At 33.7% G+C, this 19,116-nt stretch overlaps 1 protein-coding gene across 1 annotated transcript; it reads left to right on the forward strand.

Moving 5' to 3' along the window:
- Positions 1 to 672: 672 nt before the first annotated feature.
- Positions 673 to 14,553, forward strand: LOC128264041 (thyroid transcription factor 1; the record flags this gene model as incomplete). Its single annotated transcript, XM_052999340.1, has 4 exons — positions 673 to 1,266; positions 8,943 to 9,005; positions 9,069 to 9,411; positions 14,342 to 14,553. Coding segments are annotated over exons 2-4 (577 nt in total), but the record flags the coding sequence as incomplete, so codon positions are not given.
- Positions 14,554 to 19,116: the final 4,563 nt, after the last annotated feature.

Genomic DNA, 19,116 nt, shown 5'->3' on the forward strand with positions numbered 1-19,116 from the left:
TATTAAAAATGTTGCCAAACTTAAAATTTTCGTTTTTTTTCTATTTCTAACTATATGTTAAGGGAACACAATCATCTCGAGTTTACGTACAGAAGTGTGCGCAAGCCCTTTTGGTTGTTTTCAGTCTTAGAGTTCGGGTATGCTTTGTTATAGTGCGTGAAAATATAAGCTTAGCTAGTACTTCCCTTGTTTGCAGCGACAGTAAAATCAATTCAACAATTTCCGAAGAAGAAAATGTACTGCCTTCTTAAATTGTTTGCGCAAGACCGCATTGGGGGTTGGAAAAATAGCGTTATTGCTATTGGTTGCTTGTCGTTTCGGCATAAAATTTCAGTACGTACCTGATATTTAAACGACGAACGGAAGCAATTGCCATCTCTTTCTAGCTCATTTGTATTCCCATTATTCTGGGGTGCGAATGAAACGAAACCTACATCGTGAAACGAAGATAGAAGCTGAGTTTATAACAAGCTGCAATGACCATAGCGAGAGCTCGGTTTCGGGACAGCCTTCTTTATTTCTGAAGCTGGTATTGGCTGGCTGAAGTAAAATGAATAAGCAATATTTCATGTTTGTTTTATTCAACTAAGTATGTAGCCAGTACCAAACACAGCACAAAGTCATCGTTAATAGGAAAAACTTATTCGAGGGCTATCCAGAAGCCATCTGAGGAGTACTCGTCAGTACTGTTCAGACCTCTTATTTCATTTGACGGAATCGTGTCGAGTGGATATTCATAATAAATTCACTGATGTGGGCTTATATGTGTTGAATTTACATACATACTTATATTGTGCTAAAGAAACAAGAATCAGTGTTAGGTATTCCAAGTGATTTGGAAATAAATATTTCGTCTTCAAATCAATCGATCTCAGATAATAAACTTCTCATTGTTATTTTTTAAATCTCTTAAAGGTTTTTTATTGCGAAAATATAAACTTTGAGTGAGTGCAATTTAATCATATAGATTATATGTGGTGTTATTACCACTGTGCTACAAAATTGATTAATTGAGGCCGTGTTTTTTCTGAACATATACCCATAACTGCTATCGGTTTTAAAAAAAAAATAAATGACGTTAATAATCCAACTGCTGAAACTAAAAAAAGACTTTCCCATGTGTTCTTTCCTAAGGATTTAGAAAGACTTAAACGATATTAATTTCATTTACTTTCAAAAATACTACATTTTTACAAGAGGTGCAAAGCAATTGTATTTACACCAAATATCTTTTGATTTCGGAATTAAAGGTTTAAATTCTTTGAGGTAAGTTTATCATAGTATTAAGCATTTGGTAACATAATTTTCAAATGCAACTTTTATATACAGAATAAGCCGCGAAGTGCACTGCATAGCTGTTTAAAAAAGTTTTATAAAACAACACGGAAGGTTGATCAACATACTATATTTAAAATGAAGGCACTGTCTAGAAAAAAAGGCGACTAGAGGACAGACAGACGACTTTCTAATTACTTAAGCTAAAAGAGGTCGATTTTTATAACCTTTTCAGAGTGTATTATAATTTCAGTCAGAAATTTGAAACGCAGTGAGGCAGGTATTTTAGACCCTATAAAGTAAATATATTATTGACCAGCATCACTAGGAGAGTCGATCAAGCCCTGTCCGTCTGTTCGTCAGTCCGTCCGTCCATCCGTCCGTTTCTACGCAAACTAGTCTCTCAGTTTTAAAGCAATCTGCATGACGTTTTCCGAAAAGTCTTCTTGTTGCAGGTAGTATATAAGTCGGAACAAGCCGGATCGGACGACTATAGTATACAGCTCCCATAGGAACAACCGGAAAAGCAGCAAGACTAATTAATCCAGAATTACGTTTTAAATTTGGCTTACGACGACTATAAATTAGCTACCACCGGAACGATCGAATAATTTAGCTGAAAACCATCAAAGCTTGAATATTTTTAAACAAATACGCATAAAAATATATATTTAAGGGTTTTAAAGATATTTTATTTTTGCAAAAGCTGCAAGGTTATATAAACTTCGGCTTCCCTGCACTATGAAGACAACTTTTGTAAAAGTTTCATGCAGTGAGAGTCTAGTTTGCGTAGAAACGGACAGACGGACTTGGCTAGATCGACTCTCCTAATGATGCTGATTAAGAATATATATACTTTATAGGGTCTGAAATGTCTCCATCACTGCGTCGCAAACTTCTAGGATAAATTGTATTACTCTCTGCAATGGTACAAAAAGAACTGTTTAGTCGAGGAAAAGCTTGTTAATTGTTTCTTCGAAATACAAAAATATAGTTTATGTATGCATTGTGTTCTGTTAGAAATGGGTACAGGATATGAATTCAAACTCAGATGCAGATACAAACACAGATGAAGATTGAAATGTGCATACATATCCACATATATTTTTACATATAATATACCTTTTTTTTGCTTAAATTTAAACAATAAAAATCTAAAAAACTTAAGAAACATTTTTGTATCTGGAATATTGATAATTTTATTAAAATCATCCTCGCAATTTAACGGTAACAAAAAAAGGACTATGTCCCCCATTTTTACCTAATTTACAAAAGTTTTTTATTTTAAATATAAACAAAACAAGAAAGGAAGCGAGCGGCAAGTTCATATACCCTTGCAGCTATTGCAAAAACTAAATATTCTTGAATACATTAAAATTATGATTTACTTGCTTATATGTTTAAAAACATTGAAGCTATGATGATTTGCAGCTCAATTATTCGATAGTTCCTATGGCTGCTTTATGATATCGTTTTCCGATTTTAATAAAATTAAAAGCGTAATTCTGAGCTGTCAAATTATTATTGAATTTTTAAAAAACATTACAAAATATAAAAGTATTTACTGTTTCCATGGGAGCTATATGATATAGTCGTCCTATTTTGATGAAGTTTAAACCATAATTCTTAAATATTGAACCATTACTATTTGTCGAATAACTAAAAAAAAATTAAAAAATAGCAAACTTATAATTTATTTTTATTTATTTTTCTGAGTTTTCTTATGGGAGCTACATGATATATTCGTCCGATTTTGATGAAATTTAAACCGTTATTCTGAAATTATTAACCATTACTATATGTCGAAGAACTAAACAAAACATTAAAAAACAGCACAGTTATACATTTTTTTTATTTATTTTTCGGATCGTTCCTATGGAAGCTATATGCTAAATTCGTCCGATCTGGCTTGTTCCGACTTATATACTACCTGCAATAGAAAAACAACTTTCGGGAAAGTTTCATGTAGATAGCTTTAAAGCTAAGAGACTAGTTTGCGTAGAAAGGGACGGACAGACGGACAAGGCTAGATCGACTCTCCTAATGATGCTGATCAAGAATATATATACTTTATTGTGTCGGAAATGTCTCCTTCACTGCGTTGCAAACTTCTGACTGAAATTATAATACCCTCTGCAAGGGTATAAAGAAGCAAACCAGAGTTTATATATTGAAAAAATTAAATGCCACTGTGGACGGCGTCCACGTAGTGACGTTGAGCACCGGAAAGCGTGCGCAAAGAGGCTCCTACATATTGCCGTGAAAAGTCATACTTTTATGCCATGATTGTATTTTGGCTCTAAATGCGTATCCAACGACACCTCAATTATTTCAATCCGATACTCCGTTAAAAAGATATTCAATGAACAACATTTTTCGTTTTTCTTGAATACTCTAGTATAGATTTCTATTTATTTTTGAGTCCTTATAGCTTTTAAGATTACGCAACTTTTGCTTTATAACACATCAGTCAGAAGTTTGCAACGCAGTGAAATATATATATTCTTGGTCAGCATCATTGGAGATTCGATCTAGCCATGTCCGTCTGTCCGACTGTACGTCCGTCTGGCCGTCTGTCAGTCTGTCCGTCCGTTTCTACGCAATCTTGTCTCTCAGCTTTAAAACTATCTCCATGAAAATCTCCCAAAAGTTGTCTTTCTATTGCAGCTAGTATATTAGTCGGAACGAGGCGGATCGGACGACTATAGCATAAAGCTCCCATCGGAACAACCGGAAAAATAAATATTTATTTATTTATTTTATTTATTATTTATTTTTCCGATTGTTCCTATGGGAGCTATATGCTATAGTCGTCCAAACCGGCTCATTCCGACTTATATACTACCTGCAATAGAAGGACAACGATTGGGAAACTTTCATGCAGATAGCTTTAAAACTGAGAGACTAGTTTTCGTAGAAACGGACGGACGGACAGACGGACGGACAGACTGCCGGACAGACGGACAGATGGACAGACGGACTAGATCGACTCGCCTAGTTATGCTGATCAAGAATATAAATACTTTATAGGGTCGGAAATGTCTCCTTCACTGCGTTGCAAACTTCTGACTTAAATTATAATACCCTCTGCAAGGGTATAAAAATTAAATTTTAACCGCCTGATCATGGTATGCATAATAAAATACCGTTTGAACAGATTCAGATCAATAGCTTATATACTGCGCGAAATATGGTGAAATAATTCAACTTTAACCGATTTAAGCCTATTGTTCCTATTAGAGCTATAAGATATAAACGTCCGATTCGCACGCTTTTTACCCTGAGCATGGTATGTATAAAAAAATACCATTTGCACAGATTCAGGTTAAAAGCTTATATACTGCGCAAAATATGACGAAAAACTTAAATTTTAACCGATTTTAGCCTATTGTTCCTATGGGAGCTATAAGATATAAGCGTCCGATTGGCACGCTTTTTACCCTAATCATGGCATGCTTTAAATATAATACGATTTGGAAAGATTCAGGTCAAATGCTTATATAGTGCGTCAAATATGGTAAAATAATTACATTTTAACCGATTTTAGCCTATTGTTCCTATGAAGCTATAAGATATAGACGTCCGATTGGCACGAGCTTTTACCCTGAGCATGGTATGCGTTTAAAAAATACGATTTGGAAAGATTCAGGTCAATAGCTTATATACAGTGCGAAATAAGGTAAAAAAATTAAATTTTAACCGATTTAACCCTGTTGATCCTATGGGAGCTATACCTTATATATCGTATATACAGTGTGAAATATGGTAAAAAAATTAAGTTTAAACCGATTTAACCCTATTGCTCCTATGGTAGCTATAAGATATAGTTATGGTTTGCATTAAAAAATACCAGGTGAAATAATTAAACTTTAACCAGTTTTAGCCTATTGTTCTCTGCAAGGGTATATGAACTTCGAATTGCCGAAGTTTGCGTCCTTTCTTGTTTTCTATAAAATTCGCTTTTGGTAATTATTCAGCGTTTAAAACTTTAATCCATTTCTCGCCTTCTCGCCTCGACGACGTTACATTTAGTGACGATGCGCACCAAAGCGTGTGCATGGGAGACTACTATTATTTACCCGCAGAATTAAAAACCTGCTGTCATGGTCCGATCGTGACGAGTAATACACCAATCGAATGGTATCGCTAAATGAATAAGAATTGCTTACCAAGAATTGAGAAAAATTGATTGATTGAGGAGAAAGGGCGGTGAAAGTGACATAGTAAACAATTTTTTATGTGGAGTTCCTGAGCTTGGGCTCGTAAAATATTACAATTTTTAAACAAAGTTAATAAATATGCGTCGAATGACACCAGAATGCTAGGATCAATTTCAACAAATTTTAAGGACTTGTTTTAAAATTCTGGAATAATTTTTTTTGTGTTGGGTAGGTCGTTACAAAAAATGTATTTTCTACGATTTTTTGCTTGCTTATTTATCGGGAAATCGCTAAAAACAGCTAAACTTACACGGCTATTACTTCTAAACTAGTGAAGCTATTGTCAAATGCTAATCACGTTGCCCAAACATAACTGGTCTAAATAAAATAGTTTAATAATTGCCTATTGTTTTTTTTTTACTCATTTGAAAATGTTTAAAATTGTTAGAATCAATTTATGTTTATTTTTTACGATTATAGCCCTTGAGACTTCTCAACTTTTGGTGTTTAATTAATTTTTGTGCATGGATTTTATCGAAAGCTACTTTTCTCTGTTAGTTAGAAGTTAACGCTGCCAAGGCAAGAATGTCATAAAAGTATCCACCACCAATTATCCTTACAAATGGTATTCTAATTTCAGTCAAAACAGACCCTAACAACATCATAAGGAGAGTCGATCTAGCCATGTCCGATTTATTGTCCACTCGTTTCTACGCAAACTAGCCCATCAGTTTTAAAACTAATAGTAGAAGTTGAAACGAGCCGGATCAGACGACTATATCATACAGCTCCCATAGGAACAATCGGGAAAACATAGGAAAAAAATTATAATTTGGCTGTTTTTTAATTGACTTGAATATACTTCGATAAAAAGTAAATGTATTGTTTCAGAACTACGGTTCTAATTCATTAAAATCATTAAGTAAAACATAAAAAAACAAAATATTGTTGTTTTAAAAAAATTTAATTTTTGGAATAGTTGCATGGGTTCATAAGCTTGGACTTGCCGAAGTTTGCTTCCTTTCTTGTTAGGTGAGCTTTAAAGTGTTGTTGAACGTAGTTTTTTAAACAAAATTTGTTTTTTTTTTTTTTTTGTAAAAACCATGGCCACAATATTGAGGTACTTTGACTATATTTCAAACCAAAACTTCTGATATCAAACAAAAACACCTCTAAACGAGGTAAAAAAGTCGTGACGATCGCACCTTCAACATATAAAATATATGATATCAAAATTTAGGACGAAAAATGAACAAGCATTCGACTAAATAAATACACTTTTTAAATGTACCCGTTCGTCGCTAACTTTTGTTTTGTCGAGTCGAGCTACACCCCGCATTTTCAAAGTTTTAAAAAAAGAGTTTCTTGTCGAGCACCAAATTTGCCGTAATTACCACCAAATTACCACGAAATTTTTGAATACAAATCATCTCGATCTGAGCAATGCGGGGTGGGTCTCGACAGACCTGTGATGCTGATCAAGAATCTATTCAGAATCTATTTCACGACGGTGAAAATCTATTTGTTTTTTAAAATTTTTAATTTTGTGCAAGTGAACCAAACTTGTAAGAAACAAACTTCTTTTGCTTGTCTTATATAATCTACACAAAAACATAGTTGCCAATAAATTCTAAAACAATAGCTCGATTTTTTTGTCTACCGATAGGCATGAACGGGACACTAAGGTCTAACATGTCTCAGAGAGGGCGTGGAATCTTTTGAAATAAACTTACTGGATTACTGCATGTCGAATACCAAATCTCTAGCTGTTTTTGTTTACGAGATATCGACGTTTACACCGACGGACAGACGGACATGTCTACACTCATAGAAATTTCGCCCTAAAATCCAATAAAATCGCTTCGAATTTTCGCCAAAGGCGAGTCACCTTCATTTGAAAAAAAATTTAATTCTTAAATTAATGGTAATTCCTTTCTTCAAACAAGAAATGCAACTCTTAAACCAAGAAATATTATTTCTAAAATAAAGAAGAGTATTTGTATGAAATCGCAGTCGGCGACATACACACATTGACAAGATTCGCCGTACAAACTACCCACACAAATGAAGCGCGCGACGAGAACGCACGGATAACATCAATGTTCGTTGTGTGGTAGACAGACCCATCTCGCTAGCTAGCAAGCATACACATGCATTTAAATTTAAGCTTTAACTAGGGTTAAGATGATAAAGATAAACATGATTTATAAAATTTATATTAGAACATTTAGATACACAAATAATACCAAAAATTAAAAATAACTGACATTTCTATTCGGTCGTTGGCGAGAATCAAAACTGGGCCTTCCGCGCGAGAGTTGGACATTGTAACACTAGGCTATATTCGCACCCAAAAAATGAACGTCAAGAGCAAAGACCGTTTTGTCAGCTTGGACAAGTAATGTTAAAAAAAAATCAAAATCTGATCTATTATCTATTCGGAAATGGTTTATTTTTATGTCTTAACAATAAAAAATTATGATCTTTTTAGATAATTTCCTAATATTTTTGGCTTGACTTAACTTAGCTAAGCACATTAGGACACGTGAGTGTTTTTCCTTATTCATCAAATACAAAAACAAAAAGTTTGATAAAAAAGAATCCCGAGATGGGATTCGAACTCGTGCTGCTCAGATTACTGCTCAGATTTCTGGTCAGGCAACTTAGCCGCTAGCCTACCATAAGGCAGCTGAGTCAAAGGCTGTTTTTTTATTTTTGAGGAATATTTCTTTCTTGATCTCAAAGGCGATTTTTCCTTTAAAAACCTAATGAATGAGCGTTCGGCAAAGTCATCCGACTGACATCAAGGACTTCGTCTTTTACCGTTTCTCTTTCGGGTTGCTTTAGTAAGTCACAGGCTGGACTTCTATTTATTATTAAAGCCAATTTCCCCTTAAAAAACATAACAATTGTAGTTTCTGTTGCCGTCCGAAAAAAACAAAAAAGTCTTTTTCCTATTTCAAAAAAAGTTTTTTCTTAAAAGTTTACAATCAGAAAGGCTTCCATTTTAATTACAATATAAGGATATTCTTGATCAGCAACAGTTGGAGAGTCTATATATTCATGGCCGTCTGTCAGTCTATCCTTCCGTCCGTCTGTCTGTCTGTCTGTCCGTTTGTCCGTCCGTACATCCGTCCGTACGTCCGTCCGTCCGTGTGAACGTCGATATCTCGGAAACTACGAAAACTTGTCTCTCAGTTTGAAAGCAATGAGAATGAAACTTTCACAAAAGTTGTCTTTCTGTTGCAAGTAGTATATATGTAAGTCGGAACGAGCCGGAATCGGCTCGCCGAAGGCTCTTCCTTTCTTGTTTCTAAATCACTACAAATAACTATTTTATACATTAAACAAAATTCAATTTATTTTATTTTATATTTTTTTTAACTTAACTAATTTCAAAGCTACAATAGGACCAAATTTGTTCATTTTGATAACTTTAAAATACGTATCGAAATATATAAAGAAATTTGTTGATTAATATATATAAATATTTTTTTTTTATTTTAGCGCATATACCATTCTATAGAGCTGTACAAAAATAGCTTCGTATGTCATCCAACGTTCTTGCAAGTACATCAATAATCGAACACAAGTCCTATAGAGAAATTTATGATAATATAGATCAACTTTTAGCAACAGACTTAAATGAAGAAGAATTGGTAATGAGTTTATCTCCAAAGGACATATCGATACCTACCGCCATTTCTCAGCAACATCAAGTGGATACTTCTATCAAACCGAATACAAACGAAACATCGACACACAATACCGTAACTGCAGCAACCGCGATAGCGGTTGCACATCATCACCACAATCTTTCGAATATTCACCACCTTCAAAGTCTTCATAGTCAGCATCAGAGTACCTTATTTAATAGTAATCACTCAACACCTTTTAGCGTAACCGATATCTTAAGTCCAATAGAAGAATCGTATCGCAAACTGGAACTGAGCGGAAACCCGCCATCTCCATTTAGGTAAATATATACCCACTCTTATATATACTTTTATTGGAACATTTTATTGTATTCAAATATAAATGTTATTCCCGTTACTCGTAAAGTAAAAGGGTATATTCAATTTGTTGAAAGTAATGGAACAGGTAGAAGGAATTGTTTCCGACCATATAAAGTATTTACATTCTTGATCAGGATCAATAGCCGCAACATTTATTTCAAACTGTGAAAGTATGTACTGCTACTCTGAGACATGTTTGACTGTAGGTGTTGGACTCTGAGTGTGTGTTTCGATCATATCTATCGGTAGACACAATTTAAAATCGAGCTAACATTTAAGATGTTATAGGGCTATGATGTCCTCTGCCGCCACTTTGCCGCCGCTTTTCCGCGCCTCTGCCGCTGCTCGGCCAGTAATCGCTGCAGTAGAGAGACAGAACGAGAGTACTGTTAGCGGGAGGTGGGAGTGCTAGCTCTTAGCCTCTCGTGTTGGCTTTGCAGTTCGACAGATGGAGCCACCGAAACTTAATTAAAAGTTTTGAACAGGTGATGCATCAAATCATTATGAAATACCTTTTTTGGTGCAGGCATGTATTTTTAAGATACAGAATTCAGGGCCAGAAGAAAAGAGGAAGCGCGTTTGACAATAAAAGTGTTTTTTTTTTAAGATCTCGGAAGGAATATGACCAACATAATACCCATCCCCGATATCTTGATGACTGTTTTCTGTCGGTATATGACTGTTTGTCAAGGTATAAAATAATTTTACAAATCGAACCAAAAGTCAAATCCAGATTTGAAAAAACCCACCCCTTCAAGTTAATTTTGTTCTTTTGTGTTAGCATTAGATGGTGTTTTTCTAAGAAAAAACCAATGCCTGTAACAGTAACATAAAAATTTAAATTTTTGTTTTTATTCAGAGAAAAAAAAGGATAATATAATCATGCCTTTTTCAATCGAATTTTGCGATGTTATGTGCCAAGAGGGAGACCGAGAGAAAAAAATAGAGGTCTCCTATACCAAAAATTAAATGAAAAAACCTGAGCTATTAACTTATTTCTAAGTCGAGTTCCCCGACTATTACATACCCGTTTCTCAGCTAAAAATTTCTAACTTTATATTTCCCCACAAAACAATCGAGGTCCAGGTGGCGTCTGTTGTCGGACTGCATAGCCAACACTAAAAGCTAAGAGCGTGCAGTACCCCCACCCCCAGGTAACAGTAACTTAGCTCAATTTCGATAACTTTTTCCGTCTACTGATAGATATGACCGAAACCTACACACAGAATCCAATACAAAGGATCTAACATGTCTCACAGTGCCGTGACAGAGGTGCTTAGTGTATCGCGATTAGAATAGGATGACAATTTTCGAGAATGTTTCCTGCAAGTAGCTTAAAAACTGAGAGACTAGTTTGCGTAGAAACGGACGGACGAACGGAAGGACGGACGACAGAGGGACTGACAGCTGAGCAAGAATACATATACTTTACAGGGTCTGCGTTGCAAACTTCTGACTTAAAAACATAATACCCTTGCAGCCTTGCCTTCAATTCTTTCGGGCGGCGGAATTGCTAAAATGCCGAAGTCAAGAATCGAATAGATTCTGAGACGCAATCACAAAAAAATTTGTAATAGGTAAAATATGATTTTATAAACCAAATTTTTAAAGAAATAATCTTCTTAAACCATCAAAGAGCAAGGAAAAAAACCATCTGCATTTTAACTTATCGAAAAGTATTTTAAATTAAAAACGCGCGGGCCAAAAAATGGGTCACTTATGTCACTAGGTTTGGCTCAAGTGCATTCGTGTAGTAAAGAGGTAAAAGCTTTAAAGGACAACGATATTTGTAGCATTATTACTTTTTGAATTTATTTTTTTTCAATAGCATTACTTTTTGGAAATCTGATAATATATTTGCTCAGTAATAAACTGCATTGTTATTTCGTAATTATTTTCTTTAAACAAGAAAGGAAGCTAGCTTTGGCAGGTCGAAGTTTATATACCCTTGTCACTATAGAAAACATAAAATACTTTTTAGAACAACTTTTTTCCGATGTTTATGCGTAAATGTTTAAAAACATTGATTTTCGCTGAATTATTCGATCGTTTCATAGAAGCTCTATGATATTGTTTTCCAATAAAATAAGTAAAACCATAATTCTTAATTATTAAACCATTATATAGCTTAAAAAAAAAATATAAATGAGAAAGTTTTTGTTTGCTCTTCATTTATTTTTTTTAATTTTCCGATTGTTCTAATGGGCTTGATGACATTAGGCCTGTTCCGGTTTTCACTCGGAAGTGAATTTGATAACATGTTGGGATTTCCTTTTAAAATGGGAAAATTTCCCTTCTTTTGGTCGCTTTTGCTGCTCAATCTGTCCCCTATTGACAAAGGCGTTTGATTTGTCAGAGTTTTGCTGCTTCAGGGCTGATTAAATATTTGCCGCTGGTGACTTAATGGTATACTTGTTTAACCATAAATCGAAGGAACTGGCATTGGCGGCCACAAACACAAATTTTAAAATTTTGGTATGCCGATTTTTAGCTAGTGCTAGAAACTTCTGGTATCAGTGCTGTGAACTTTTCACAAGTAGTGTTAAAAACCACAAGAGACGTTTTGCACAAATATAACATTAAATTAAGCGGTTATAACAAAAAAAACACTTTTAAATTTTACTTTGATTAAATGCCTATATTACCATATTAAGACAAACACAAAAAAGCGTGGTAAAATAAGTTTTAAGAAAATACTTGTTTTTTTCGTACCATGACAGCTCTTGCAGCCTTCCCTTCAATTCGTTTGGAAACTAGAACACGGGCGGCGGAATTGCTAAAATGCCGAAGTCTAGAATAGAATCGATTCTGAGACTCAATCACAAAATAATTTTTAATAAGTCAAATATGTTTTTATAAACCAAATTTTTAAAGCAATAATGTTCTTAAACCATCAAAGAATAAGGAAAAAAAACCATCTGCACTTTAACTTATCGCAAAGTATTTTAAATCAATTAATTTTTGTGATTCCGGAATTGAATCTGCCAGCCAATTGCTTGGCGGAAAGTTTCCGTGAGATTTTTTCGGAAGTTAACAGAGAATTATCAGAAGGAATGCGGCTGTTACAAAAATTAAATATTCTCGCAAAAATTAAGATTATTATTTACTTCCGTATATGTTTAAAAACATTGAAGCTATGATGATTTGCAAATTTTTTGTTGTTCCCATGAGAGCTTTATGTTATAGACGTCCGATTTTAATAAAATTAAAAAATTAAAAAAAACTGCAAAGTTATAATTTTTTAAATTTATTTTTTCGATTGTTCCTATGGGAGCTATATGCTATAATCGTCCGATCCGAATCGTTCTGACTTACATACTACCTGCAATAGAAAGACAACTTTTGGGAGAGTTTCATTGAGATAGTTTTAAAGCTGAGAGACAAGATTGCGTAGAAACGGACGGACAGACGTGCAGACGGACAATGCTAGATCGACTCTCCTAGTGATGCTGATCAAGAATATATATACTTTATAGGGTCGGAGATGTCTCCTTCTGACAGAAATTGTAATACTTTCTGAAAGGGTATAAACACAGAATCGAAGTTTTTCATTTAAAAAAAAAATGAGAGCCAAACCATTTCGGATGACTTCGTTTGGCCCACCTTACATTACTTAACAAGAAAAGAAATAAATTACCCCTGCGCTATTGCAATTAAATATTCTTTAAAGCATCTAAATTTTGATTTATATGCGTAGATGCTTAAAAAGCTATGATTATTTTCAGCTCAATTATTCGATGGTTCCAATGGCAGCAATATGATATTGTTTTTCGATTTTAATAAAATTAAAAGCGTATTCCTGCACTATCAAATTATTACTAGTCAAAAAGAATTTTTTAAGAATCTTAAAAAATAGAAAAGTTACATTTTTTTAAATTTATATTTTTTATTCCCATGAGAGCTTTATGATATAGTCGTCTGGTGATTATGAAATTTATACCCTTACTATGTAATATTTAAGCATTACTATTTACCTCGAAGAACTAAAACAAAATGTATTAACAGCTAAGCTGATATGAGCAAAGTTATAATTTTTTTCACTTTTTTTCCGACTGATCCAATGGGAGTAATCGTCCGAACCAGCACGCTCCGCCTTACATATATATTCTACCTGCAACAGAAATAGCAGCTTTTGAGAATGTTTAATGCAGATATGTAGCTTTAAAACTGAGCGACTAGTTTTCGGACGGCCAGATGGACGGACATGGCTTTATGCACTCTTCTAGTGATGCTGATTAAGAATATATATACTTTATAGGGTTGGAAATATTTCCTCCACTATGTTGCGAACTCCTGGCTGAAATTATAATACCCTTTGCAAGGTATAAGAATAGTTTTGTGTTTCTGCGAATTTTTGTATACTTAAAAAAAAAATTTTTGGGTACTACAAAGTTATAGGAATAACATTTTTTTAAGTTTTCGTCGTTTTCATCTAGTTAGTTCATTTTGTAGTTAGTTGTCTTTTCGTCCTTTTTGGCTTTGATCAAACTTGGGGTCGTCCGACGCAAGGCCAAGGAATGCTAATTTTTTTTTTGTATTGTTGTATCCAAAGTTTTTGTCTTTGTTTTCCTTGTTCGTCATGTTTTTGGTATTCTTTTTTAAAAAGAATCTCCACTGTATTCGTGTTTATTATATTATTTAATAGCATTGTTTCGGTAACCTTTTACAATTTTTTGGTGATATTAAACCAAATTAATTGGATCTTAAATGCAATAATAGTCTCTTCAGCGTTAAACTACAATAAATTGTTACTTTTTTGTCATATTCTGACTCGGGATTCTATGTGTCTACCACTTAATGTGAGCAGGGGTATAAGATGATATTCGACATTCTCTCAAAAAATATTAGTTCTTTAATAAAAAACAGCGCTAAATATATTTGTATTTTCAGGTCTAACTCCAGTGGCAGCAGTATTAATTCCCCTGGAACATTACCTTCTTCAACTATGGCCAATCCTTATGCTATGGGATCTTTATATCATAGCCCAGGAGTTCAAAGCTATTGCGGACCTACCGATAACTTATCTCTTGCTGGTCACTACACTGATATGAGAAGTTCTGCCTCATGGTACGGATCAACTGCAAACGATCCAAGATTTGCCAGTGAGTTAAAAACCATAATACATACTATTATTCAAATTAGTATACTAATCAATCACTTCCCTGTTACTTACCGACTTAAGCAATTCTTTGATTCGTTACACCCGACCAAAAGTGATCTTTAACGTTTATAATTGCACATGCCTTAAATGTGGGGCTTGGTAATTCGATGAAAACTATACTAATCAAAACTGGATTGTAAGATGTGTAAAAAAAAGTGTCATAATATGCTTTGGGCCGATTATTTGAGTAAGGTCTACCTTATTTTGTCGTTTTAGGAAAAAACTTTCATGAGTGCATTATTGTGGAATTTTAGTACTCAAAAAAATGGTCACTGAGCAAAAAAAATTGTTTTAATACTAGTTTAATAGTGTTATTTTCTTTTGCTCAATTTATTTCATTAATTTATTGTTGTTTTATTATTATTCTTTATATGCTAGTTGTTTATAGAAAATTATGTGAATTTCATAATTAATTTAACTAATTATTACGTTTTTATGTGGGGGCTGTAATCATCGATGACTTGCAATCTAACCAAAGAATTTTTTTAGATGAAATATGTAGGCTTAAAATCAAAATTTTATAAATGCTAAAAAAAAATATCAGCTGCGAGAGCGGGATTTTACCTCACGCCCACAGATTACTATCCTGAAACTCTAAGCCCAAAGAGATAAGAATTAAACGATTGAGTATTAACTTATTAAATAAAAATCAACAACAAAAATTCAAAAATAAGGTATTTAACTATTATAATTGTTATAAATCAATTCAAAATCCCAAAATATAAAACTACAACGTTCATGTTGTGTTAAATAGAAAAGTTACTATTTTTATTCCCTTTGCAGAGGGTATTTACTTCAGTAAAAAGTTTGAAACGCAGGAGTGGTCAAAAGGTTTTACACAACTTATAAGCATGTTTTCCTTTGTGTTAATACTTTTGACCCCTCCAATTTTGATCTAGCCATGTCCGTCAGTTTCTACGGAAACTAGTCTCTCAGTTGAAAAATTATCTGAATGAAAATTTCCAAAAGTCTTATTTATATTATAATATATATTGTCGTTTTACTGATTTTTTTTATGTTTATAATTTCTGCAGAGTATATAAACTTCGACTTGCCGAAGTTTGCTTCCTTTCTTGTTGACTATTTCCATATTTTTTTTCTGTGCGCAGGATTTACGAAGAACTTTACGAAATCTTTGTTGTATTTATTAAAACTCGACTAGAGTATTCAAATTAGCCAACACATAAATTAATTGTCTTAAAACAATTTCAGTTAAGTCACCAATCCGCCGGCAACCCGATTTTATACGGATTTTACTGTCTGAAAAAAAAGTTGTTTTCGACTGTTGTCTCTGTTAACATCTGCAAATAGCACATAACATATGATTTATAGCCGCTAAAAAAAATACGTATTCAGTTTACCGACGGTATTTTCGAGGTTAATAACTTGTTAGATTCGTGAACGTTCCATCTTCAAGATAAAGTGATAAGTGATTTTCGGCTTGTAGGGGTGTATTTTTATACTCTTTCAGGGGGTATTATAATTTCAGTTTGTAACACAGTGAAGGAGACATTTCCGACTCTATAAAGTATTATGATCAGCATCACCAGTCTAGTCAATCTAGCCCTGTCCTTCGAACCTATGTCCGTTCGACCGTTTCTACGCAAACTAGTCCCTCATTATTAAAGCTATTTGGATGAGACTTTGCGACGATGAGCTCCGGAAAGTATTTTTGAGCACACTACTAAAATACTACAGGGTGTTTAACAAAAGAGTTGACTATAGATAAAAACGAGTGGATATTCTTAAAACTTGCGGTTTATTTGTGGAAGACTATTTCATTCATATGGCTGCCCTTGGAGGCCTTGCAGAAGGCCATCCGATCGGCCCCATTTTCTAGAACATTTTCGGCCTCAAAGGCCTTTATGGCCTTAATGGCAACTTCAATCTCGTGGTTGGCATGACATTTTTCTTGACGGCACCTTACAAACAATTGTGCAACGGGATCAAATCGGAGCTGCGACAACAAAAAAAACCCAAAAAAAAAGCTAGTGATTCTGAATCGATTTTATCTGTAGACTACTAATCCTGGTACTAATCCGAAAATGAAAACTTTCCATCACGTACCAGTTTTCAGGAAGTTGTGGTCAGAGCCTCAAATATTTCATTTTTTAGGGCCTTTTTAAGGCCCAAAGCTGTAGCTTACTTTAAACATTTAGAGCGCTGGAACTAAATGTCCACCCCAAGTCAAGATTTGTTTAAATATTGTAAATTAAAAATAAATATTGATTATATCTTTTCTTAATTAAAGCCAATATCTAATTTTTTACAAGAACTTTCTTAAAGTTATAAATGATTTCTTAAATTAGGAATACAATTTTTATAAGTGAATATTTTATTTATTTACTTTTATTGTATTTGTATAGTTGTTTTTGACTAAAACCGCCGAATTATTGAAAAAAGGGTCGAATAAATTTGTTGTAGCGAATTATCTGACGGTAAGGATTGGACAAATCCCTAGTCAAGTGGGCTGCCTTAATGTTATACTAAGATCTTATAAATTATTGTGTTAAAAATTATGCTGTTAACAAAAAGCATACAATGTCATTTTCAGGACTGTACCCTTTATTTTCAAGTTAAAAGGCATTTGAAAATATAATTGATTTTAAATTTATATGGTTGTCATTGTTTATTTTAGAAATGGAAAGATGATTGTTGATTTTTGCGTTTATGACCCTTCGGTTTTAAGAGTCTGTTGGTGTCTGTTATATAACACATATACCCACATGTATTTGTATGTATGTATGTAGGTATTCATTATGTCTTGTACAGACGAAAAATTATATAGCAATAATAGAAATGTACCGTGTTTAACCATTTCCCAGGTAAAAAGAAATCCGAGGTAAAGATTTTTAATGACGAACGGCAGCGGTCGACTGATTTACTTTTGTATACGCTTATTTATTTTAAGCTAGAATCTCCCACCTTGCTTATAATGACTCTTAAATAAAAACCATTTTATTTTTTATGTTTTGTTATTATGTCGGGATGTCTCTCAGTGCGGGCATCTCGATCAGCTTGCCGAAATTTGGCCCAATTCAACTAAACTAACTTGGCAGAAATGTGATTGTGAGCGACGCACACCCGCAATAAGAAATCAAGGAAAAATCATGATCGGTGCCTCATTTTGCTTTGGGGTTCTTGCAGCTCAACATCTCGTTCGGTTCGATCAAAATGATGTTTTTGACTTCGTGTTCGAGTGCACGAAATGATCTTTGCCCAACGGAATCATTTTGAACTGATCGTGCTGGTTTTTGTTTTGTATAAGAGCAAAGTACTCAGATTGACTGCGATCAACGAATAAAATTATAGGGATACCAATTTTGAGGCTTACGTTTTTTTATTTATCCATATTAATACTAATTATAATTAATCAGAGATTCTTGGCGAAAAAAAACACAAACAACGCGCGCTGCGCCAAAGACGTTCGCGCCGATTGCATACAAAAAGTACCGTACTAACCAACCGTAGAAACCCAAAACAACCAAAATATTAAACGACAAAGTATGAAATTACTTTAGTTTTAATTAAGAGTTTGTGAAAAAGTGAAGAAGACATAGCGTTTATAGGTCGAGCCGCCCGTCCTTCTTATTTATCTCTCCGTTCTCTGTTCTGTTGATTTGTTTTCACGTTTCAATGCAATCAAAATCTTATTTTTTAAGTTTTCTGGCGATAAATACAATATTAAAATGTTCCCAATCAGTCCGCTTCAGCCAGGTTCTTAAACTCATGGCCTAGACAGTCATTTTATATTGCAGCGTGCCCTAAGGGATCTGTCCATTGCCTAATCATTTTTCGTCACAAATATTGATATAAGAATATTGTTAGTTAGGGTGCGATCGGCACAAGTCGTTAATAGGTTTTTTTGTTTGATATCAGAAGCTTTTGTTTAAAATATTGTAAAAGTTCCGCAACATTATTATCAGGACTTATTTTATTTCAACAAACTACCTTTAGAAAAACTTTAAGCTAAGCTAAAAGTAAGAAAGGAAGCAAATTTCGGCAAGTCGAAGTTTATATACCCTTGCAGCTATTAGAAAAATAAATTAGTATTTAAAACATTTAAATTTCGATTTATATACGTATACGTTAACAAAATTGAAGCTATAATGATTTTCAGCTTAATTATTGAATAAAATTAAAAACGTAATTCTGAATTATTAAACCATTACAATATCCAAAAGCATTATAAAAAAATTAGAGAAAATTAAAACAGCAAAGTTATAATTTTGTTTTCTTATTTTTCGCCGATTGTTCTTTTGTGAGCTATATGCTAAAGTCCTCCGATCCGACTCGTTCCGACCTATATATTACCTGCAAAGGAAGACAACTCGGAAATGTCTCCTTCACTAAGTTGCAAACTCTTGGCTGAAATTATAATAAAAAAACAAACACACCTCTTGACGAGGTAAAAACAAAGATACCTTCAACTCCAAAATTTCTGATAGTAACTTTGTAAACAAGTACTGATACCCAAAAAACTAAAGTTATTTTTTTTAATTAT

Source organism: Drosophila gunungcola, unplaced genomic scaffold, assembly GCF_025200985.1.
Source record: "Drosophila gunungcola strain Sukarami unplaced genomic scaffold, Dgunungcola_SK_2 000053F, whole genome shotgun sequence".
Taxonomy (NCBI): domain Eukaryota; kingdom Metazoa; phylum Arthropoda; class Insecta; order Diptera; family Drosophilidae; genus Drosophila; species Drosophila gunungcola.